The sequence below is a fragment of the Microtus pennsylvanicus genome, chromosome 12 (genome assembly GCF_037038515.1).
Source record: "Microtus pennsylvanicus isolate mMicPen1 chromosome 12, mMicPen1.hap1, whole genome shotgun sequence".
NCBI lineage: Eukaryota > Metazoa > Chordata > Mammalia > Rodentia > Cricetidae > Microtus > Microtus pennsylvanicus.
In genome coordinates this window covers 95,405,528-95,431,281 of record NC_134590.1, presented here as the reverse complement: position 1 = coordinate 95,431,281, position 25,754 = coordinate 95,405,528, and the positions used below count along the sequence as shown (strand labels likewise).

General features: G+C 44.3%; 1 protein-coding gene across 1 annotated transcript in view; it reads right to left on the bottom strand.

Annotated features, from left to right (window-relative positions):
• The window catches only part of LOC142832308 (multidrug resistance-associated protein 1-like), a 71,452-nt gene that overhangs the window by 36,607 nt on the left and 9,091 nt on the right, over positions 1-25,754 (bottom strand). The window contains exons 5-7 of the mRNA XM_075942706.1: positions 4,221-4,367; positions 3,015-3,102; positions 871-946 (exon numbers count right to left, since the gene is read on the bottom strand). Of these exons, the coding sequence (XP_075798821.1) occupies positions 871-946; positions 3,015-3,102; positions 4,221-4,367 (311 nt within the window). The remainder of the gene's footprint in view (positions 1-870; positions 947-3,014; positions 3,103-4,220; positions 4,368-25,754) is intronic.

Genomic DNA, 25,754 nt, shown 5'->3' with positions numbered 1-25,754 from the left:
CCTCCCTTCTTCCAAGGGAGACCAGGATATTCTTACAGGCTAAGGGGAGGCAAAGGTTAAACATAAAAGGTTGGGGATTCAAAGTGGCAGGTGAAAGGACCAGGGACCCTGAGTGCCAGGATGTGGGGAGTGCAGTACAGGCACAGGAAAGAGATACTACAAAAGAATCAGGCAGGATTTAAGTCAGTCCTAAGGAAGATCTTACACCCTGAGTAGTTAGAAGTAGAAAGGAAGTTTCTGTCTCTGAAGAGTCTGCTCTGTGATTGATAAAATACAGCAGGCAAACTGCCACGTCAGAAAAGAATTGTTCAGGGCACAAAGGACAAAAATGGCTCAGAAAAAGTCCCCTTGGCCTTGTATTTTGGATTCCTTAAGGAGATTAGATCACTAAGCAAGCACAGTCACAGTGAATGAGAGGCACAAAAGAGGTGTCCAGGGAATAGGGACAGGGCAGGTATGTTATAGACAGATAAGGGCATTGCTAAGACAGGAACACTTCAACAGGGACCCGGCCTGGACACCAGAATACCCTGTGCCTCCATGCACTGTCACTGGCTCAGAGAGAAGCACCAAGCCCAATCTGGGCCAATAGGAGGTATGCAGGAAGTCTGAGCATGGGGAAACTCAGATTAACAGCAGAGTTCTGCGGGCTCCTGAGGTCTTCTCAATTCCCCAAACCCCAATTCTTGTGACCCAGAAGCATGACTTCCTGTCACAATCAGAAGCGACACCTATACCAAGAACCTTCTGAGTTGTTCCTCACAACAGCCCAAGCAGTTGTAATTGAACCCTTTTCCAGATGGGTAAACTGAGGCTCAGAAAGACAAAAGTTAGAGTCACAGAGGTGGGGAGTCTGCCTCCCAGGCTTACCCATTCAGTGTGGGAGATTCACCCCTAGCCCATGTGAACGTTCCATTCTTCACAGTGATGCTATTCATCCCCCCACCTAGAAAACATCAGAAACAATATGTTAGGAATCACGCATGGCAACAGGCACACATTCAGATGTCCTGCTCTGGTCTCCTGCAGAAGCCGAGGACCCTCACTGGTTACTCAGTGCTTGAGGTCACCCTCCTTGACCTCAGACTGGAAGTGGAAGGAAAAAAGAGTTGTACCCTCATGTAAACCTCCCTCCACCAAGGTAACTACCATCACACCCATCAACACACTCCAGGTTCTAGGCTGTCGTTTAGTTTAAAGCTAGAGCCTTTACCCTGCAACTCTTGGATTCTAGGACAGCTTTGCTTTTTGCTCCCCTCCCTTAGCCATTCCACCCTGCCCGCCTCCCAGAAGGTCAATCTTTCTACAACTTCGGGGACAATCAACTGAAAAAACAATCTAGGGGAAACCTGCTAGGGAACAGGAAGGTGTGGGAGAGGGGACTTGTACAATGCCTACACTATAAGGTTCGAATTCCTGATGGTTCTGCCCTGCTCCATTGACTGTCTCCCCTTGTTTTCCTTTTACTTCTGTCTTCTTTTTTTTTAAGTCCACGAATTAACAGCCACCTTTAAAGTTGCCAGAAATACTTCTGAGGTAAGTTCCATAGACAAAACCCCCTGGTAAGAGGAGGTTGTTAGTTAAATTAAACTACCTGCAGCTCCCCAAGAGGTGGGAGCTGCACCCTCACAGAAGAGGAAGTAGGCTGTGCCTCTCCAAGAACCAGCCCGAAGCTGCAGCAGTCACACTGCACAGACAGACAAGGCTGCACGGTGATTGACACCCAGAAGCAGGACTGGCCCTGACTCAGTGGCACTTGCAGAGAATTGCGCAGCTTGGCTGTAGGAGCTCTGATGGCTGTCTTGGCTTGGGAGTCCACAGTGTTCCCACACCCAAAGAGCCTGAGGACAGCGGAAAACTGAACAGCAGAGTTCCAGCACCTGCTCGGACTACAGTTCTCAAAAAGGGACAAGGAGATACGTGGCAATGCCTGGAGACAATTTTGCCTGTCACACTGGGATAACTGCTATGATATGTGGTAGGGAGATGTCAGGCACACTACTCAGCACCCACAGGCTGTCCTCAACAAGAACTGTGAGCCTCAAGCACCCACTGATAACCTTCAAAGGACAGCAGTCACCGGTGATACGCCCACTAGGCTCCTGGCACTACATACACCTCACCATCGATGGCCAGACACTGTCTTCATTCCTGTTTACTGGGCTCTGAGCCAGAGGGTATAAGTTTGAACCCCAGTGCTATCACTTCCCAGCTGGACAGTCTCTCTGAGCCTGCTGGTGGCACCACCCTGGACCACTGCAGTAGTGGGCACATGCACAAAGAGGCCTGAGAACAAGGGCTGAGAGTAGAGCAGGTACTCGGGAAATCTCAGCCCCAAACTTACCTGCTGGGTGCCCAGGCTGAGCCTGGCTCCTACTCTAAGGCTCTACACTGTGTGTTCAAACTATATAAACACACCAGAAAAGGTTCACCACTGCTGGAGCCACCAGCAGTAACTGCAAAGATCCCAGCTCAGGGGCCAGCCAGAAAAATCAACTAGTCTATGAAATAAATCCAGTGGTAAAAATCCATAAGATACCTGGCTGGGCCTAATGGCACAGTCTTGCACACCTAGCTGTTCAGGAGGCTAAAGATCAAATATTTGGCCAGTCTAGGCAACTTAAACCCTGTCTCAAAAAGTAAAAAGTAGACAGAGGCTCAATAGTAGAGCACTTGCCTAGCTATGTGTGAAGTCCTGTGTTTAATCCCTAGCAATAAATTAATCAATCAATTAAAAACATCCAATGAAAGATCCAATGAGGAAAACGAAATTCTGAATGCACAGACACAGGCAGAAGCAGAAACTGGGCTACTCCTCACCTAAGAAGAACCAATGCCCTGGTTGAAAAGCCCAAAGTTCTCAATCACAGTGAAGGAGGGCAAGGACAAGAAAACAGCAAAGCCTCTTCCTGTCCCCTCTGCTGAGGCCTAGCCCGCCCAGGGTCTTGTAGGCAAAGCCAGGTCCTGGAGGGGCCAGGATAAGGACTCAAAGTGGGTAGAGGAAAGGCACCCACCATCCTTGACGGGCCACCGCTCGATGCTGTCTGGTTCCAGCTCCTCGTGAGACAGAAAGATCCTGAGACGTTTGAGGGAGACGCTGGCCTGGAGAAGCAAACACAGGGTGTGTCACCCTAACACCTGCCAGCCTGCACCTGGTGCCCACAGGAGTCAGCATATGAAGGGCATACTGCCTCATGCAGGGGGACTTGGGAAGGAAGAACCTCAATGCTGGCAGTTTGACTTCAACAAATTACTGAGTTCTGGGACCTAATTATGGACAGACAACACATGATGCAGTGCATATGGGCAAAAGGTGTAAGTTTGCTTAAAAATCCTTCAGTTCAGGCCAAGCGGTGGTAGTGCACAGCTTTAATCCCACCATTGGGGAGGCAGAGGCAGGCAGATCTCTGTGAGTTCAAGGCCAGGCTGGTCTACAGAGTTAGTTCCAGGACAGCAAGGCTCTTATACAGAGAAACCGTGTCTCAAAAAAAAAAATCAAAGAAAAAGAAATCCTTCAGTTCAGAAGAGGGATAGATGGAAAGAGAAAGAGGGAAAGGGAGAGACATCCTCAGAGATTCCAAAGAGTGGATCAGGACACAAACGCAGAATATGAAATTGAAGAAGCAGGCTAAGACCTGTGTTTTTTAAATATCAGCTAAAAGAGGCCATAGGAACATAGAATATTCCAGAAAGATTCTCTGAGATTAAAAGGTAAGTCTTGAGGTAAAAATCCATACCTCCTAATCCCAGAACTTCTGAGGCCAAGATGTAAAGAATATGAATTCCAAGCCAGCCTGGGCTAGAGTTGAACTCTAGGCCAACCTAGGCTACAAAGCCAGGCATTCTGTTTCTTTCTCAGGGTGGAATCAAATGACTGCAGACTGCTGAAACAGGATCTGTGCTGGGACCCCACTGGGTCCTCCACAACACAGCAACATGAGCTACTTGAAAAGGCTACTCAGTCAGTCAATCAGGGGGGCAGTTTGGGTCCAAATGACACTGAGGAATCTGTGTGTACCATGGCCCTGAGTCTCCATTCCCCTCCTGGCTCCCTGTCACCCACACACCTGCACAATTTTGCTAATGACCATGCTGACAGCTCCCATGCCCACTCCTGGTCCCCACTGTCCCCTACACGTCTGCATGATGCTACTGACGACCATGGGAGGATTCTGAGAGCCCCGGTGTTACCCTTCCAGCCCCCTCTGTCCAATACACACCTGCACAATGCTGCTGATGACCATGGGCAGGATGTTGAGTGGGAAGCGCAAGATATTGAACAGGGCTAGGGACACGAAGGCTTTCTTTGCATCTAGGATGTTGTTCTTATCCACTGTCACATAGACAGCAAAGGTCAACAGAGCCACCTGCAAACAGAGCAAAGCATTGAATGAAGAAGTCATGGCTGCACCATCCCCAGAAGGGGAATTCAGTCAAGTCACACCTCTCCTTGAGGCTTAAAAGGTAAAAAGCCCAAGAAGGGTGCAAAGGGGCAGGTGCAGAGGCAGCATTCCTGTATCATAAAGAATGAACCAGAGCCAAGCAGCAGTGGCGCACGCCTTTAATCCCAGCACTCGGGAGGCAGAGTCTGGCAGATCTCTGTGAGTCTGAGGCCAGCCTGGTCTACAGAGCTAGTTCCAGGACAGGCTCCAAAGCCACAGAGAAACCCTGTCACAAAAAAAAATAAATAAATAAAAATAAAAAAAATAAAAATAAATGAACCAGAAGGATGGATAATCAGGAGCCAAACACCTGGTCACTGTGGTTAAGTATTCCTGGCATGCAGGTGGCCCTGGAGTCCATTCCTAACAGCACAAAACTGCAGCTCAGGGAGTAAAGAGCACTCGTGGCCTGCATGAAGCTCTGAGCTCACCCCAGCACTGCATGAACCAGCTAGAGTGGAGCATATCTGCAATTCCAGCACTGGAGAGGAGCCAGGAGTGAAGCTTGATTAATAAAAACTCAGAGACAGAAATTGGGGTTCACCCTGAAGATCAGAAAAGCAAAACAGCCACTGGAGGATCAGAAACATAAGGTATCCCCAGCTACAGAGGGAGTTCAAGGCCAGCCTGGGTTATAACAGACCCAGTTTCAAAAACAACGAAAGTCAGAAGTCCCAGCAGTGAGGATGGAGTCTGGCAGACTGGTCACACTTCAAGAACAGTTGGTAGTGTCTTTTGGTAGTTAACTTCATTCTTTGTCTGGAGAAAGAAAAGTCCTGAACAATCCCAGAGAGTGACTTGGCTCAACAGGGGATAAGTACCTGATGACTATGAATCCCCATGTCCTGCCTTTGCTGCTCAGAGAGGAGACATCCTGGTGCCATCTAATAGGTAGCCACAGGGTCCCTTGGGGGGAGGGGTCCTCGAGGACATAACTACCAAAAGCAATTCGGAAAAGCATATATATGGCAGAGAGACAAGCCTGGTCCTGGAGCTACAAAAGGCTGGGCATAACCTGAGCAGGAGCAGCCATGCACATCTACGCCATCTCAATGCCTAGGGACAGGTCTGTCCTGTCCCTTTAAGAGACAAGCCCCACTCCCTCTGCTTCAGGCCTGAGCTCTCTTCCTTTCCCTCTCCGAAAGAGGTGGCTGCTGCCCTGGTTCCTCTCCTCCCCTCTCTCTGGTTCGTTCTCTCTCTCTCTCTCTCTCTCTCTCTCTCTCTCTCTCTCTCTCTCCCCTTTCCCCTTCCATAACCCACTAAATAAATATTCCACCTCTCTCTGCATAGTGTGACTATGGGTCTGTCTCTCCGTGCCTAGGACCCGCTGGCCCTCATGGTCTGCTGGCCACTCAGGGGCTCCCTTCTGGGACCCAGCTGCCTTATGGCCTGCCACAGTCTCAGGACCCGCTACCCACCACCACTCGGGGAACTGCAGTGTGGTCTCATGGCCCGCTGCCCACTGCCACCACTTGGGGGCAGCGCAGCGTTTTTATTTAAACCATTACACTAGGAGCCAGTGGCCCTATTCACCCAGAGCACATCAACTGTGTGGCCCAATATAAGGCGTGGAGTTGACACACCTACAAAGAGTGCCAAGGCAAGTGCTAGGTGCAAATCCTATAGGGTCACCTGGTTTATTTCACCTTACACTCTTGGCCAGGTCCCTTTGGCCATGTTCACAAGGACTCCATCCCTGCCAGTGAAGAACCAAAGTTCCTCCATTTTTGTCCTCCACCTCCATCTTGTATCTTGTGTAAGCTATTTCCTATAAAACATTCCAGTCCTCAGAAATGGCTGGGGCAAAAGTAACAGGGGAGTCGTCTTAAGGGTACAGATAACCGCAGGCAGAAAGTCCCCACCTGAAGGTCAGCTAATAAGAAAACTTGACAAGCAACAGGCGTGGTTGGAAAATAAAATTTGTGAAAAGCCCCTAGACACAGTCAATCAGGACTGAACCCATCACCACACCCTGCTAATGTAACTTTTCTGGGGTTTAGCTTTAAATAATGCCCTCTAGAAGGGCGGGTACCTCCTCTTGCTGCTGCTGCTGGGGCACCAGTTGCTTTGACGAGGTCCCTGCTGGCTTATATTGTGCACACAATAAACCTTGCTTTTGCATTTCAGTAAATCAGTCTCCCTGGTGATCTTTTGGGGTCCCCACAGACTGGGCATAACACCCAGAAGCTTGGGTCTGATGCAACCAGTAAAGAGACCTGCTTCCTGCTCTGCCTGTCAGCAGACACAGGGAAGAACTATTTGGGTTCTGTGGCCAAAAAGGAAGGCAGAGCTCCAGAAGCCACCAAATCGATCATGTGGGTGGTTCCAGAGGGTAGCCCCTTCAGTACCCTGGATATACAAGGAAGCCTCAAAGATTATGTTTTAGATTTGAGCCATATTATATATGTTTTTAACCTTATTTTATTATATTTTTTATGTTTTTGAGACGGGTTCCTACTATGTAGTCTGGCTGTCCTGGGATTCACCATATACAAGAAGCTAGTCTTAAATTCAGATATATATGCCTCTGCCTACTAAATGCTGGGATTAAAGGTGTGTGTCACTATGTCTAATTAAAACTTATTTTTTTAACTCACCCATTAAAAACTGTAAATAGGGGCTAGAGAGATGGCTCAGTGGTTAAAAGCACTGACTGATCTTTCCAAGGACCCAGGTTCAATTCCCAGTACCCTCATGCAGCTACCAACTGTCTGTAACTCCAAAATCTGACATCCTCACACAGATATACATGCAGGCAAAATACCAATGCACATAAAATAAAAATAATTTTTTAATTGTACATAATAATGAGGTGTCATGTGAAGCTTTGACGCACGAACTCAGGTCATGCATCCCTCAATCACTTCTCTCTCCACTGCAGGAAAAACATATTTTTTACTCTAGATTTTCCAGATGGACCAGACACTATTCTGTTGGTGCTGTGCTTCCATCTAATGGTAATTTAGTAATGATCCATCACCCTCTTCCCATCCCTCTCCCTCATGCAAATGTGTTTGCTCAAAATCCTCAAAAAATTCCACGAGACTAGAATATTACTCGGTCATAAAAAGAAAAAGAATGGCATGCCTAAACATACTATTACATGAATGAAACTTAGAAATGACACCCTGGGTGACAGAAATGGAAAGTCACCTCAAACAGACAACTCTCCAGAGACAGGAAACAGATTGATGATTGCCAAAATTAGTGGGAATAAGGGATTGTGGGTATAAGGTCTCCTACTAGGTAATGAAAATGACTGCTGAGCTTGCTGCCTACGGGAAAAGTGTGGAGCTATATGCTGACATGGGGGCATTTCTCAGATATGAAGAAACTTAAGAGGAACCAGCGAGAGAGCTCAGCAGATAAAGGCACTCGCCGCCAAACCTGACGACCCAAGTTCCATCCCTGGGAAATGTCAGGAGCCAATTTCCTCCTAAAATCATTGCAGGAACCATCACCCTGGGGAGTCTGCAGAGAACCCCACACCCCTAATTGTGTTAGGAATCATTCTATTGACAGAGCCTACCCCACACCCAAATTGGCTGTTAATGAGAGCTATCTGTTAGCGGAACCCACCCCGCATTCCAAACTATCTAGAGAACTAGGTGTGTCAACTCGTGACTTCCTGGCCTAGGTGACCTCACCGAAGGTAACCTCCTGGCTACGTGACCAACTCGGCCCATGTGACCAACGTGAACCACATGGCAAGAGCCCAGGCCCCTGTACCCATCCCCCAACTCTTTACCCTATATAAGCTGTACCCCATCTCTAATAAACAGAGGCTCTGACAAACTTAGCATGGCCCCCTTCCTCTTTCCTAGCTCATATCTTACAGATAGTGCCTCTCCGGGACCCTGGAATAACTGACTGCCAGGCGGGTTACTAACCCTAGACTAAGTAACCCGCCAAAGGCAATCAACAGGGAAATACATAGTGGAAGGAGAGAACCTACTTCCACAGGTTGTCCTCTGACCTCTGTATATGCCCCCATGGCCTGTGCGCTTGGCACATGTATGTATACACACACACACACACACACTGTAATAGTAACAAAACTAAAGTCAAGTGGTCTAGTGTAAAAGCCTGTCCTGGCCAGCCCCGGGACCTACATTGCAGATGTCATCCTCTGTCACTGGTCTATCCCTTCTTCTACTCATGTGTGCTCTCATTTCCATGTCAGACCCACAGTCCTATGCTCTACAGGAAGTGATGGTCACACAAACAGCCATCATCTATTAACCAACGCAGGTCTAGAAGCTCTGAGCATCAAGATCTAGGGATACACACAACAAGCTGGTTCTCTGGAGTGGTGTTTGGTAGTGAATAGTGGTTGAGACTGGCAGGCAGGTGGGACCAGGCCTGGACATTCCAGCATTTAAAGTCAGATTTCTTTTTTGATACATTTTTTATTGATATTTATTGAGCTCTACATATTTCTCTGCTCTCCTCCCTGTCTCTCCCCCCCCACCCTCCTCCAAGGTCCCCATGCTTCCAATTTACTCACAAGATCTTGTCTTTTTCTACTTTCTACTTCCCATGTAGATTATATCTATGTAAGTCTCTCTTATTGCCTACATTGTTCTCTAAATGTCTAAGTACTCTGGAATTGTGGTTTGTAGGCTGGCTTTCTTTGGTTTATGTTTAAAAACCACCTATGAGTGAGTACATATAATAATTGTCCTTCTGTGTTTTGGTTACCTCACTCAAAATGATGTTTTCTAGCTCCATCCATTTGCCTGCAAAATTAAAACTGTCATTATTTTTTTTTCTGCTGTGTAGTACTCCATTGTGTAAATGTACCACATTTTCCTTATCCATTCTTCAATCAAGGGGCATTTAGGTTGCTTCCAGGCTCTGGCTATGACAAACAAAGCTGCTGTGAACATAGTTAAGCACATGCCCTTGTGGCACAATTGAGCATTCTTTGGATTATACCCCAAAGTGGTATTACTGGGTCTTGAGGAAGGTTATTTCCTAATTTTCTGAGAAATCGCCATACTGACATTCAAAGGGGCTGTACCAGCTTGCACTCCCACTAGCAATGCAGAAGTGTCCCCTTTTCCCCACAACCTCTCCAGCATAAGTTGCCATCAGGGTTTTTGATCTTGGCCATTCTGACAGGTATAAGATAGAATCTCAGAGTTGCTTTGATTTGCATTTCTCTGATGACTAAAGATGTTGAACATTTCCTTAAGTGTCTTTCAGCCATTTTACATTCCTCTGTTGAGAGTTCTCTGTTTAGGTCTGTACTACATTTTTTATTAGATTATTTGTTCTTTTGTTGATCAATTTCTTCGAGTTCTTTGTATATTTTGGAGATCAGACCTCTGTCTGATGTGGGGTTGGTGAAGATCTTTTCCCATTCTGTAGGCTGTCGTTTTTTCTTGTTGACCGTGTCCTTTGCTTTACAGAAGCTTCTCAGTTTCAGGAGGTCCCATTTATTAATTATTTCTCTCAGTGTCTGTGCTGCTGGGGTTATATTTAGGAAGTGGTTCCCTGTGCCAATGTGTTCAAATGTACTTCCCACCTTCTCTTCTATAAGGTTCAGTGTGGCTGGCTTTATGTTGAAATCTTTGATCCATTTGGACTTGAGTTTTGTACATGGTCATAGATATGGGTCTATTTTCATTTTTCTACATGTTGATATCCAGTTATGCCAGCACCACTTGTTAAATATGCTTTCTTTTTTCTATTTGATATTTTTTGCTTCTTTATCAAAGATCAGGTGTTCGAAGATTTGTGCATTGATATCCGGGTCTTCTATTCGGTTCCATTGGTCCTCCTGTTTGTTCTTAGGCCAGTACCCAGCTGTTTACAGTACTGTAGCTCTGTAGCAGAGTTTGAAGTCAAGGATTGTGATGCCTCCAGAAGTTCTTTTATTGCACAGGATTGTTTTGTCTATCCTGGGTTTTTTCATTTTCCATATGAAGTTGAGTACCGTTCTTTTGAGGTCTTTGAAGAATTTTGCTGGGATTTTGATGGGCTAAAGTCAGATTTCTGTCAGATGATAGAACTGAAGTAATACAACTTTCGCTCACTCATTCATGCACCTACACATGGGTACTGTGCGGATACTTTATGCCAAGGCCCTATGCTCTGGAGACATGCATAACATGGCAAGCTCTGACCTGTAGAGCAGTCGTCATTATCCCAGGGGCTGGTGATTACTCTGCAGAAGGTCCAGGCCAAATAAGAGCAAGCAGCTCACAGATCACCTAAGAGTGTGCTTTACTCTGCCTTAGAAAAGAGCACCAAGTGACAGACACTAGGCTCTGAGCCCAGAACAAGAGGCAAGGCCTTCCACCTCTCTATATCTCTACAGGTGAACACCACCCATCCTTGAAGCAGGAGCCTGCAGTGGAAAGGCAGCACAGACCACATCCTTTCTCCTAATGAAGGCAGAGGCCCTTTGCAGGGGGCCCGGAGTCCTGCTGACAAGTGGCCTCAACTGTTTCTTGACAATAGGTTCAGCTGACTATCTGGAGGCCCAGCATTTTCAGCCTTCTCTGCTGCTCTGGTTTCAGGGTAAAATGTCCCACAGGCTCATGTGTTGGGACACCTCTCCAGCAGGTACCACTGTCTGGAAAGGACATGGAATCTTCAGGACACCAGGCCTGGCTGGCAGATATCAGCTTCCAGAGCAGGCCTGGCCCTGCTTCCTGATCCACTAGGATGGGAGCAAGCCATACTGAAAGCCAAGCTCCCATTCCGCCACAGATGCAACACAATCCTCAGCACCACAGTGCACTGGTGTCTGTGAAGCAAACTAAGTCCTCCTCCATAAGTTGTCTCTCTCAGAGATTTTTGTCACAGCACGTAAAAAGGTTATATACTGAACCCAGCCAGAAACCAAGGGGCAAGGTCCAGAATCCTCTCTAGTACTTTCTGGCTTTGGAATGTAGACAAAGGAAAAAGATCTTTGAAAATAAGAACCTGCAGCCTAGAAACTGCACGTTCTATCAAGGTTGCCGTCAACAAAGCTGGAAGCAGTTGGACATCCGAAGAGCATTTCGATATCAGATATAAAGATACAGAGTTTGGAGATTGCCCCGTTGGTTTTTGATCTTTCTTTGGTCTACCATTTATTTCTTCACTGTGCTCCCTTCTCTACAATTTGGAATAGTAATGTAAATTCTGTACGCGCGCGCGCGTGCGCGCGTGTGTGTGTGTGTGTGTGTGTGTGTGTGTGTGTGTGTCTTACAGAAGGATTACAGTTAAGAGATTGCCATGCATCTCAGAAGAGACTGGACTTTGAAATAAGTTTGAGACTGTAATAGACCATGGGAACTTTTGAAGTTGAATTAAATGCATTTTGCATTAGGTTGTTACCAGTTTATGGGTGCTAGGGAGTGCCATTACTAGGAGGTGCAGCTTTGTTAGAGTGGGTGTGGCCTTGTTGGAGGAAGTGTGTCAGTGCGGGGGTGGGATTTGAGGTTTCCTATGCTCAGGGTACCACCCTGTATTTCAATCTACTTCCTGGTGCCTTCAGGATGTAGCACTCTCTGCTCCAGCACCACATCTGCTTCTAAGCCTGAAACGGCTAGAAGGGCTGGGGGTGAGGGGGGCAACAGATCAGAGCCTTGACAGAGACCAGACCTTATTTTCATTTCACTGAAACGGGACAGAGCTGAACAAGCAGGTCTCATGATAACCACAACTTATGGGTGACCATCAGCAAACATACCCACAAGCCCTTCTGCTGGCTCAGGAGGCCCCCAAAGCCCTTCTGCTAGCTCAGCAAATGCCCCCAGAAACTTCTGCAGGCTAAAGACAGCTTTCCCTACCCTGCTGCTAGAAGATCCCTAACCACTAGGACCTTCTACCAATCAGGCCCCACACTAATCTTTCCTCTACTAGTCAGCCCCAGATCAATCCCTCCTCTTTGGAATTCCCCTAACTCTGCTTGGGTTTTCTTTTTGTTTTGTTTTTCGAGACAGGGTTTCTCTATGGCTTTGAAGCCTGTCCTGGAACTAGCTCTTGTAGACCAGGCTGGCCTCGAACTCACAGAGATCCGCCTGCCTCTGCCTCCCAAGTGCCGGCGTGCGCCACCACTGCCCGCTCCCCCCTAACTCTGCTTAAAAGAAGCTTGTGACCTTCTTTGGGGGTCAGCAAGTACAACCCCAACGTTAGGATAAAGTGCCCTTCTTATTGCATATATGGCTGTTGGTCTTCTTTGGGGGCTTCTCTCAGACCCTGACAATTGGTGCATTGCCCAGGAAGGCCACCCAGAGACTCTCATCACGTTGAGAGTTTAATAACCCAGCCAGCCAATAAGTGAAGTGGCCACTCTTTGTCTTGGTCTGTTCTGTTCCTTGTTCTGTGGTCTAGGATTTTCTTTCCCTCTTGGAGACTCAAGCTAACTGAATCTGGAGACCAAGGTTTGCCTGGCAGATGTGCTAGACACTAGAGGCACCTCAGCCATGTGGGTGCCGTGAGACATCTGGGACTCACTTGGTAGGGACAACTGGGTCCCATTGGGTGAACTGAGACACAGGGTCCCTTTTGGTTGAACTGGGACAGAGGATCCCTTAGATTGAATAGGAAACACAGGTCATGTCTTTTGCAATACGAAACTCCCCAAGGCGACATTCCATCAGCCCTTTCTGGTTCCTGGTTTCTTTTTCATGTGCCATACTGGTGGTACATTTCTATCAGTGTTATTTTTGTGTTTCTCTGTTTGTAATGTTACCTCACTACTTCTCTTAGGAGTGGGTCAGTCAAACTCAACGTCCTCCTTTGAGTCTTATTTTGGACCATTTCAAACTTTCAAATCCAAATCACTGACTTAAGGCTAATTGTCTGGAGGAGGCAGAGGTACGCTAGATAAGGGCATGGCAGGACTTTGGGTCCCTGACAGAGAGCCTGCGATTGGTCATTCTGGTGGCCCGTATGGGGAAGCTGACAATCTTTTCTTGCAGGATGCTGACTGCTAGGCAGGCGCTCTGTGCCTGTAAGCTACCCTTGCTGCGAGCAGCTGCTGTGCTACACCTTCTCTTCCTTCCGAGTCAAATTCTTCACGGGCACCAAGGTCCTTGCTGCCAGTTACTTCCCCCTTAACCCTTTCCTGTTCTGGCACTGACTAGGAAAAAATATGCTTTTGTTTACACCCACACCCACACACACACAAATGTGTGGGTTTTGTTCATTCAGATCCAATGGGTTATAAATATTTGTCAACATTTAGAGGGGTTGGTTACTAACTATCATTGGTTAGGGTAAAAAAAAATTACTGCTAGTCTTGGAGGTTTCTTATTGGTATAGGTTTTTATGTAAAATTATTTGTTATGATATATTTATTTTATTTTAAATATTTTATTTATGTTATTAAATATAGACATATAAAAGAAACTACAAAAAGGATTTTAATAAAAGTTTTCACATTGTCTAAAAAAAAAGCACTAAACTAAAATAGTAAAGAAAAAAAGGTTGTCTACAGTAAAAATCTCTGACTAAACCAGAGGGGCGGAGAAAAACCCCTGAGGAGTACAAGGCCAGAAGATGTATGAGATTTGAGCACTTTATGTTAATTCTGGTTGATTTTCTTCGTTAAAAAAAATAATAAAGCTGATTCACAACAAAATGTTTGTGTTTGGAGTGTGGTCATGCTCTTTAAAGGGGGAAGGCAGACCACAGCCTACTGCACCCCTGTACCCTGTCTTTCCTTCTCCAGGTGACTTGGAGGAGTTTTTTCTATCCCACCACCTTACCCCCAGGATAAGAGGTCCTGGAGGACAGAATTGGAGGGGTGCTGGTTCCCCCCACATATGCACACATTCTCAGAGGGAAGAGCTGCCAGCCGGAGCTGACTCTGGCCTTTCTATTGTGCCCTGTGGGCCAACCTGATGCTGAGGGCAGCAGCTGTCCACTTTGCCACTAGCAACCTTTATAATTAGAAATTACAAAATCTCAAGTTTTCTAAAAAGCGTACAAGGCAGCCTAGTTGACCTGTTTGATTCTGTTCTTTTCACTCACCTGACCACATGGGATGATTGTTTCCAACTGCTCCAGGTCCTCTTCACTACTGAGGAGAGGGACCGGATCAGAACAGAGGCTGGGAAATTGGTTCCAGGCCCAGATGAAGATGGGTCACCGATGCAGATCTCATAAATGCTGAGGTGATATGACCCAATTGGGATTTCAACATGGAGAAAGATAGGGAAATGCTAAACGTCTACTGCCAGATTCTAAAGCAGCCCACACATTTGTCCAAAGTTAATCAGGTATTCCAGGGTCCTGAAGAGACACCAGAAACATTCCTAGAGAGGCTGAGAGAAGTTTACAAGCCCTACACACCCTTGGATCCAGACTCAGCGGAGAATCAGTCTGCAGTCAGCCTGGCTTTTGTCAACCAGTCAACACCAGATATCCGCTGCAAGCTGCAGAAACTAGAAGATTTTAAAAGTAAAAGGTTGGCTGAACTCACTGCAGTTGCTGAGATAGTATTCAACAATAGGAAGATCCCAGTAGACAGACAGGAACATGGGGCTCACAAAGTCCTTCTAGCTGTGTCATGCAGTCCACAGATTAGAAGACAGGAACTGACCTTGGGAGACTCAGCAGGGAAAGGGAAAGGCCTAATGCAGGGACTGCACAACAGGCCAGTCTGCAAAAAGACCAATGTGTCTACTGTAAAAACTTGGGTCACTGAAAAGATAAATGCCCTAAATGACAGGGCTCAAAAATAAAGGTAATAAAACTGGAAAAAAATAAGTGATTAAAGGAGACGGGGCTCAGAGCCCTTCCCCGAGGCTTGAATAATCTGAAAGGTGGAGGGGGAACCCATAGATTTTCAGGTAGATACAAGAGCAGAACACTCCACTCTAAAACAAACCCTAGGCAAAATGTCACCAAAACTATTCTGGGTATTAAGGGGCTACAGGGATAAACCGGTACTCATGGACTATTTGACGATCAATAGACATAAAAAAGGGCCAAGTAACCTGCTCTTTTATGGTCATCCCTGAGTACCCATCCCCACCATTTAAAAGAGACTTGTTAACAAAGATGAGGGCCTATACCCATTTTGACCAGACTAAAATATCAATGACCAATCAAAAGGGAGAGGCACTATACTTGCTCACTTTGTCACTTGTGGATGAATATAAATTGTTTGTGCCCCCCCCCAAATCAAAGAGACAATAAAGACCTGCTCTAAAATTGGCTCCAAGAAATTCCCCAAGCATGGGCAAAAACTTGGAAACCTGGGAACAGCCTACTGCCACTCCCCGCACCAACACAACTGAAAGCCGGGGGAGGGGGGGGGGACACCAACACATATCAAACAATACCCAATGCCCAGAGAAGCTAAGCTCCTCATATAAGCACCTCTGAGACCTGGGTATTTTGGGCCCTTGCCAGTCGGCCTGGAACATGCTTCCTGTTGCCAGTTATAAAGCCCAAAGCCCAATTCCAATGACTGTAGACCAGTGTAAGACATCTATGAAGCACTCCACGAGGACTTGGTTGAGTACCGACAAACTTACCCTAAAGCCAGCTTATTATGACCTCCTGAAAGCATCTGACACCTTGAAAGCCTCCAAGCTGCTACTAACACGTTGCTTAAAACTTTGGAAAACTTGGAGTATTGCAAGTCAACTCGGCCAAACTAAGGTTACTTACTTAAGGTACATACTCAAGGGGGGTAAAAGATGTATGTCAAAAACAAGAAAAGAAACCATTCTGAGGATCCCAAACCCAACAACCACCAAGAGGTTAGAGAATTCCTGGGGTCTGCTGAGTTATGCAGGCTCTGGATCCCTGGGTTTGCTGAATTTTCTCGGCCTCTGTATGAGGCCATGAGATAGGGAAAGACTTCCCTCATTGGATCCTACAGATGGAAAAGGCCAATAGCTGACTTGTTCAAAAAGATGGATCCAGTGGCTACTGGCTGGTCTCCTTGCCTCCACATAATTGCAGCAATAGCTTTACTAGTCAAAGACTCAGACAAACTAACTTTGGGGAAAGCTCTTAAAGTGACCAGCCCTATGCTATAGTGGGGGTCCTTAAGCTCCTCCTGACAGACAGCTCACTAATTATCAGGCTTTTCTCTTAAACCCACCCAGGATCCAATACACCCACAGCCATGCCTTGAACCCTGCCACCTGCTCATGAACCAAACCTGAATCAGCCTCTCCACGATTGTCTGGACATGCTGAGTCATCTCCAAGGGATCAGACCTCAAGGGCTGAGGTAACATGGCATACAAATGATCAAAGGTCAAAGATGGTATCAGGTACGTGGGGGCAGCAGTTACAACTGAGAAAGAAGTCATATGGACAGAGGCCCTACCTCCTGGGTCAACAGCCCAGTGGGCCGAGATGATAGCTCTAACAAAGGCTCTGCAGTTGGGAAAGGGAAAAAGATTTAATGTCTATATTGATAGCTGGTATTAGTTTGCCACAATACATGTCCATGGTGCCATGTACAGGAAGAGGGGATTGTTGACTGCAGAAGGAAAGACTATTACAACGAATAGGAGATTTTAGACTTCTTACGGGCCATGTGGCTGCCCTCCAGACAGCAGCCATCCTGCTGGCAACACCACCAAAGATAGTAACACCCACATTGCCAGCATTTCTAGCTTACAACGACCAAGAACCCCAAAGTAGCCACTAGTGCGCAAACACTTACAAGGAGGAAGGATGGTTCAGGACCCAATAAATGGACCATCCTCCTTTCAGACTTTGCCACTCTGTTAGTTCAACAAATACACCAAAGTACTCACTTGGGAGAAAGGAAAACATAGAACCACTTGAAAAGAGCACATCTTAAGGCCAACACAGCAGAAGCTGCAGGCTGATGTCCCACGTGTATCTGGTTGATACAAAACGTGGAGAAGACACGAGAACTGGATACCAGGAGAGAGCAACTCGGTCCAGCACCAATTGGGGGATTAATTTCACAAAGGTAAAGCAAGGCCTGTATGGCTATAAACACTTGCTAGTCTTTATAGATACCTTTTCAGGGTGAAAACAAAGCACAAGACAGCTGCCAGGCTGGTCGAGAAACTACTAGGAGAAATTATCCTAAGGGATGACTTCCCTGTGCTCTTGAGCTCAGATAACAGACCTGCATTCATTTCTCAGGCTACGGGACCAACTGGAAACTTCATTATGCTTACCGTCCCCAAGGTTAAGGCCAGGTAGAAAAGATGAACCAGACCCTAAAGGAGACCTTAACCAAATTAATCCTTGAGAATGGCAGTGACCAGGTGTCTCTACTCCCCTGTGCTCTCTATAGGGATCACAATTCTCCTTATACCCTAGGCCTGACCCCATTTCAGATCTTATATGTCAGGCTACCACCCATTCTGCCTAATCTTGGGGCAGAATTACTGGCTGTATTTGATGACTAAAGATTTCTTTCCTCCCTACAAGTTCTGACTCAGGTGCAGAAACAACTCTGGCTTCAGTTGCATGCAGTCTGCGAGAAGGCACCACCTCCTGTGCCCGTGGGTTCCACTCAGGAGACCCGTGATCATCACAGATCTCTATGGTACAGTTGCTGGTTCTGCAGTTTTAGATCATGGACCTTCCTTGATGTTTGGAATTTATTTCAGAGAAGAATCCAAACATATAGAACAGCAAGGAAGAACAAAAGGTGTGGAGGTTTCCCAAGATCAAATTCTTGGTGCAGGAGAATATGCTGATCCACAGGTCCAAGCTCTTTATAACAAAGAAGTATTGTGTCTATGTCACCAGGCAGCTTTAAATGCTTGGAATAGGATACAAGATCCAGCAAAAAGGGTTGAATCATATACCAGGATTAGGCAGGGACAGAGAGAACCCTTTATTGACTTTTTGCAAAGATTAATTAAGGCTCTGGACATAAGGGTAACAGACCCAGAAGCTAGACGAATACTTCTTGAATCTCTAGCTTTTGAGAATGCAAACATAGAATGCAAAAAGATAATTGGGCCTTTAAAGTCTAGATCAGCACCTATGAATGAATGTTGAGACTTTGGCTATAATGATGAATCTTGGGTAGGAGAAGCAATTTCCAAAGCAATGAGGAGACATCAAACTGCTAGGTGTTTTAATTGTAGTAAATTAGGACATTTGCAAAGGGATTGCAGGCAAAGAATTTCTAGGAATAATATCTCCTCTGGGAATGAAAAAAATAGGAGACCTCGGCCTTCAGGGATATGTAGGAGATGCAGTAAAGGCTGGCATTGGTACAACGAATGCAGGTCAACAACAGACAGACAGGGCAACCCAATATCATCAGGAAACCTTGAGGGGCCTCTCGCAGGCCCCCAAGCCAACAGTGGCCCAGTCATTCCCAGTCACAGTGGAGAACGTGTCTCACCAAGAAAATTAAAACCTCCAATTTCTGCTGTAAAAAGTAATACTGATCTAAATGATGAATAACATATGGAGAATGAGTCAAAAAATCCAGTAGGACAGAGTAAACATATATTTTGGCAGACATCTATTAACGATCAAAGACCAAACCTAAGAGTCTGTATAAGTGGCATTTTTATTGAAGGCTTATTAGACACAGTAAGTATCATTACTCCAGAATCTTGGCATCTGAATTGGCATCTTCAAGAGGTAGATGTTCAGTTCCTGGGAATTGGAACCCTATCTCATGTAAAACAAAGCACAAAATGGGTTGAATGCATAGGGCCTGAAGGGCAAATAGGAAGACTAAGGCCATATATAGCCAATATTGCAATAAATTTATGGGGCCGTGACCTGCTACAGCAATGGAATACCCAGATTAACATTCCTGTAGTTCCAGGAATTCTGGGAAGGATATGATGAGGTATTATGGAAAAAGGTCACCAGCCATTCAGGCTGTACAAGAACATACAGCAAATAACAAACCTTTAGAGGCACCAACAGCCCTACCTTTAAAATGGCTAACTGAGAAGCCAAAATGGATCAAACAGTGGCCTCTAGCTGAAGATAAATTACAGGCATTGGAACAGCTGGTGCAAGAGCAACTAGATGCTCACCATATTGAAGAATCAACCAGCTCTTGGAATTCTCCTGTGTTTGTTGTAAAAAAGAAATCCGGTAAATGGAGAATGGTGACAGATCTAAGAGCTGTCAACAAGGTAATTCAACCTATGGGCCCACTACAATCTGGAATTCCTTTGCCTTCTCTATCACCAAAAGGATGGCCTCTTATAGTTATTGATTTGAAAGATTGTTTTTTCACTATACCTTTATAAGAAAGGGATAGAGAAAAATTCGCTTTCACAATGCCTACTTATTATAATAATTCTCAGTCTACTAGGAGATATCAATGAACTATCCTCCCACAGGGTATGCTCAATAGTCCCACATTGTGCCAATATTTTATGAGTAAGCCATTGGAAATAATTCCTAAGCAATTTCCCAAAGTCCATGGATGACATTTTGTTGTCTGATTCAAATAAAGATACTTTAGAAAGGATGTTTGAAGAAGTAAAGAAAGTCTTGCCTAGGTGGGGATTACAAATTGCTCCTGAAAAGATTCAAAGAGGAAATTCTATTCTAGGTTACAGAATAGGGTTAGAGAAAATTAAAACGCAAAAGGCACGAATTAGGAGAGACTGGTTACAGACTCTTAATGACTTCCAAAGATTGTTAGGAGACATTTCCAGTCTACAACCAGCTATTGGAATAACACCTGATCTAATAGTTCATTTAAACAAAACCTTAGATGGTGATAAAGATTTGAATAGTCCCAGAAAACTGACAGCTGAAGCAGAAAAGGAACTGACAATGATTGAGGAAAAATTACAGGAGGCACATGTGGATAGGGTGAACCCCAATCTTAGCTGCATCCTAGTCATATTGCTTTCCAGAATTTCTCCTACAGGGATTCTAATGCAGAGGGAAGATATTATTTTAGAGTGGATATTTATACCTAATAAACCAAGCAAAAAATTAAAAACTTATGTGGAAAAAGTCTCTGAATTAATTATAAAAGGTAAGCTGAGACTTCGTCAACTAGCAGGTATAGACCCAGCAGAAATTATAGTGCCTTTTACTACTGAGGAAATAAAAAAGTTATGGGAACACAATGAACCATGTCAAAGAGCTTGTGCTAATTTTTTGGGAGAAATTAATAGCAACTATTCCAAAAGTGATAGACTTAACCTCACAAAGAGAACTTCTTGGATTCTTCCTAGAATTGTACATGATGCTCCAATAACTGAAGCCCGTACGTTCTATACCGATGCAAATAAATCAGGGAAAGTAGGTTACAAGTCAGATGAATTGAGTAAGGTGGAACAAAGCCCTTATAATTCTGTCCAGAAGGCAGAATTATATGCCATTCTTATGGTGCTAAGGGATTTTAAAGAACCTCTTAATATAGTTACAGATTCACAATATACAGAAAGAGTTATCTTGCATATTGAAACCGCTGAATTTATACCTGATGATACAGAGTTGACTTCACTGCTTATCCAGGTACAAGATATAATCAGGAATAGGCTTTGTCTGATGTACATAACACACATCCGATCCCATATGGGTCTGCCTGGTCCTCTAGCACAAGGTAACGCTGAGATTGATCAATTATTGATTGGAAGTGTGTTGCAGGCCTCAGAATTTCATAAGAAGCATCATGTCAATAGTAAAGGCCTAAAGAAAGAATTTTCCATTACATGGCAACAAGCTAAGGACATTATAAAGAGATGTCCTACTTGTTCTTTCTATAATCAAACACTGTTGCCTGCAGGGAGTAACCCAAAGGGTACTAAGAGAAATGAAATCTGGCAGATGGATGTGTTCCACTTTATGGAATTTGGTAAATTAAAATATGTACACCACACCATAGACACGTATTCAGGTTTTCAATGGGCTACTGCCCTTAGCTCAGAAAAGGCTGATTCAGTAATCACACATTTATTGGAAGTTATGGCCATCATGGATATACCTGTACAAATAAAGACAGACAATAGTCCAGCATATGTATCTAAGAAAATGAAACGTGTTTTTGCTTATTATAACGTAAAACACATTATAGGTATACCAAATAATCCTACGCTTATAGAAAGATCAAACCATACTATAAAGGAGATGCTGAACAAACAGAAAGGAACCGAAAATACCCCCAGAAATAGATTACATAATGCTTTATTAACCTTGAATTTTCTTAACGCTAATGAGAAAGGAACAACAGCGGCAGAAAGACATTGGATAATGGAAAAGTCTGCTGAACTAAATCAACCGATTTATTTCAAAGATGTGCTGACCTCTCAATGGAAGCCAGATGTGCTACGTTGGGGAAGGGGTTTTGCTCTTGTTTCCACAGGAGAAGAAAAATTGTGGATACCATCAAAATTAATAAAGGTTCGATTCGAAGAGGAGAAACCTTTTGGAGAGGAGAAATGACAATTCATCCACAATGATGATATCCATACCAGTGGTTAAGAAAAACATATAGAATGGGGGCAGGGTTCTCTTCTTATCTCTGCAGGAAAACACTCATCTTCAAAAAATTCAAGGGACCCTGGATGTTTGAATACTGACAGATGAAAACTATTTACAAGCCAATAAGTGGCAAGAAAATCGAATAGGTTCCGTAAGTAAAATTATTCTACTCGTCTTTAAATATGTATTAATGTGCATTTATTTATAAATATATAGAGCTGGTTTTGAAGTTGGACTCTGGCTCAGTCCCTTTCCAATTCCAACCCTGTTGGTAAGAAAAAAAACCCAGAGTTTTTGGAGTTTCTGTCTCATGTCAAGAGCCATGATATGGGACAGAAAGAAATATGAGTTTAGAAAACATCTTTGCTTTTCTTTATATCTATCATACCTTTCACTGAATATATCTATCGTGCCTTTCATTGAATATATGTATGTCTGTATATGTCTATATGATTAATGTTTAAGTTTTTCACAATGAACAATGAGTTTTTCCTGCAGTGACATTTGAAGTTTCCAGGAAGAAGATGGGGCCCCACAACAACAACTCCACCTGGTTGATATGACGTCATGATACTGATAGCGCTACTACAAGACCTGTTTTGGGTACCAGCTGCACGAGATAATGCATCTTGTACAACATTCTGGCCAGACCTCCACAAAATACTCAGAGACTATTGGCAATTTTAAAAGACATTGATCTTGAAATTTAACCATCATTTTACTTTCACAGGATCCCCCAGAAAGAACGTCGCCCCCATGACAGCTGGAAGTAATTCCAGAGGACGACGTCCCCTCTCCCAGTAAAGTTTGCCCTTGGGTTTAGGGACATCATTTAGGGGTTGATTATAATTAGTATACAGCTGAGGGTTGGGGGGTTGGAGGAGGAATTTTATAAGCTCAGGGATGTTTTGGAAAAAAAAAAGAGGGATAATTGGATGATGGAATAATAGATTAGTACTTGTTGGTACTTGTGAGTTATTGTTTTGAGACAAATATATTGGTATAGATTCTTATATATTGATACAAAGTTAAATTATATTGACAATTGTATGCATGCATGCTTCTACCTGTTTAAAACATTTTTATGTATTGATACTGTATATTTACCATATTGCAGTGTACATTTCTACCTCTGATTAAGATACTTATATATTGTTTGTGTATTGATATATATTTACCATATTGCAATGTATATTTGCAATTGTTTATATTTTGAGGTCATTGTCCTCATTTGTTTCACAGTTGCTTATTGTCTTAGTCTTTAAGTTAGATAGGTATTGAGAATTATATAGATCAATTGTATTCTAAGTTTGTCATTTATAATTAGACTAATCAGGTTCTTTAGATACATAGAGATTATACTCAATATAGTAGGTTAATAATCTTTAACCTCTTCAAAGAGTTGTAGAAAATGGCCTTTAATCTAACTCAGAGTTTTGTGGTAGTGAGACACAATTGCTCCTGGCAACACCACTCTATTCCCAAGAGAATGTTGAGCACCAAAGACGCTCCACCTGGAGCCTTTCTTTTTGGCAGAACTGGCCTTTGGGCAAAGAAATGCCCATACCTTAACCACTGACAGAAATACAGAGTATCCGTAAATGGAAAAAACAGGACTGTCATATCCTGCCAAGACAGGGTAAGATAGTTTTGACACGTTTCTTGCCTTTGAAAATGGTATGTCAGTTATGTTAGGCCTTATCCAAAGTTGGTTGGCTTCAACGCTGTAAAAATGACCTTGGGTGATTGCCCAGGTAGCTAGTTGTCTCTGTCATTTGTTGCATGTTTTGGAAGTTGTTTGATTGCACTTCCTAATTACTCAGGTAACATTATTTCCCTTCTCAGATCTTCGATGGGGTTGAAGACTATATAAATATATATAAAAAGACTATATAAATATATATAAAAAAGACTTTCCACTCATGACTTGGCCAAGCTATTTATTATATAAGACTTAAGCTAGTTAGAATAGAATATTTGTACTGATTGTATATAATTTCATAGTAGGTTAAAGAACTCTCTTACTTAAACAAAAGGGGGAGGTGTTGCGGGAGCTCCTTCTGTTCCTTCAGCCAATAGCGGCTAAGATACCAGCCCAATGGGGTGTGGTCTCTCTCCCTTTAAAAAAGCAGCCACTTCCCTCTGCTCTCTCTCTCTGGCTTCCAGCTCTGCTTCCAGCGACTAGACTCCCTTCCTGATTGTGCAGAGGGCTGTTGTCTGGGATGGTGATCTGTAAGTTTTCCCCTTTAAATAAATAACCATTCTATTAATCATAATTCCAAACTGGTGTGGCATTGTTTGTGACTTACGCCTTCATAGGCAGAGAAGACAGAACTAAATTCTGGGAGGAAGAAAGCAGAGTCAGACAGATGCCATGGATCCACCGGAGACAGATGCTGGGAATTTTACCTGGTAAGCCACATAGCAATACACAGATTAAGAGAAATGGGTTAAATTAAGACAGAAAGATTAGCCAACAAAAAACTAGAGCTAATGGGCCAAGCAGTGATTTAATTAATACAGTTTCTGTGTGTTATTTCGGGGCTAAGCTAGCCGGGCAGCCAAGACAAACAAGCGGGCCCTCCTTCCAACATACAGTACCCTTAATTACTGTGTGAAAGCAAAGGAAGTGAAATGCAAGGTGCTTCTGTGCACAGAGACAGAGCCAGCTAACAGGGTAGGGAAGGATAGGTGACATGTCCCTGTCAGAAGACAAATCCAGGGTCTTAAGCATGTCAGGATACATACAGTACAGTTCTACTAGAATACATAAAACTATTTTAAAGATTTATCTTATTTTATTTATCTGTGTGTGTTTCTGTCTGTGTATGTGCCACATGTATGTGAGTGTGCCACCGGTTAGAAGAGGGGATGGACTTCAGATCCCCAGGAATGGAATTTTAGGTGGTTGTGAGCAGTCCACTTTGAGTACTAGGAACTGAACTCAGTGTTCTGGAAGAGCATCGACTGTTCGTAACTGCTGAGTCATCTCTAAAGCCCTCATAAAGGTATCTTTAAACACCTATAACCTTAGACATTGTTTTCTTATAAATAGAATAGTCTCTACGGAGCAAAGGATTTGTCACAATGGAGATGTGTAGGACAACATGCATCTATACTTTAGAACTTCCTATCTGATCTGGGAGCTACCATGGACTGTTAGCCTTAGATCCTCTGAGGAACAGGGACAGGTGTCCACAGATGCCCTCTCTGAGCCGACATTCCAGATACAGGCAATAAACCACACTGTAATTTTAGAATGTGTCTGGCAGTGCCACTGAACACATGGTCTTAGGGCACTGACAAGCCACAGCTTGCAATCAGTTAATAACAAGAAGACTCTAGTCCCCTGGTGTCTACCAGGTATGGCAACCAAGTATACAGTTTAGTTCAGATAGCACTGTGTGTGTTTGGACGTGTGTGTGCATGTACAGACCAGAGGATAACTTCAGCTGCCATTCTATTTAGTTGGATGGTTTGGGGTTGTTTGTTTGTTTGTTTGATTGGTTGATTGATTGATTTGGATTGACTGATTGATTGATTTGGTTTGGTTTGGTTTTTTGAGGCAGGGTTTCTCTGTTTAATAGCCCTAGTGGTCTTGGAACTCACTCTGTAGACCAGGCTGGCCTCAAATTCACAGAGATGACCTCCCTGGTGCTGGGATTAAAGGCATGCACCACCATACCCAGCTCTGCTGCCAGTCTTTAGGCACCACCCACCTGAAAAAAGGTTCTGTCAAATTTGCCTTAACTCAGTAAGTAGGCTAGACAGGCTGGCCAGAGAGTCCAGAATCTGCCTGTCTCTGCCTCCCCACCACTTCAGGCTGTTGTTGAACGTAAGGTGCTAGAGATCACATAAAGAAACTCATTCTTACAAGGCAAGTCCTTCACTGCTAAGCCATCATCCCAAGCCTAGCATGCTTTCATATGAGACTTTC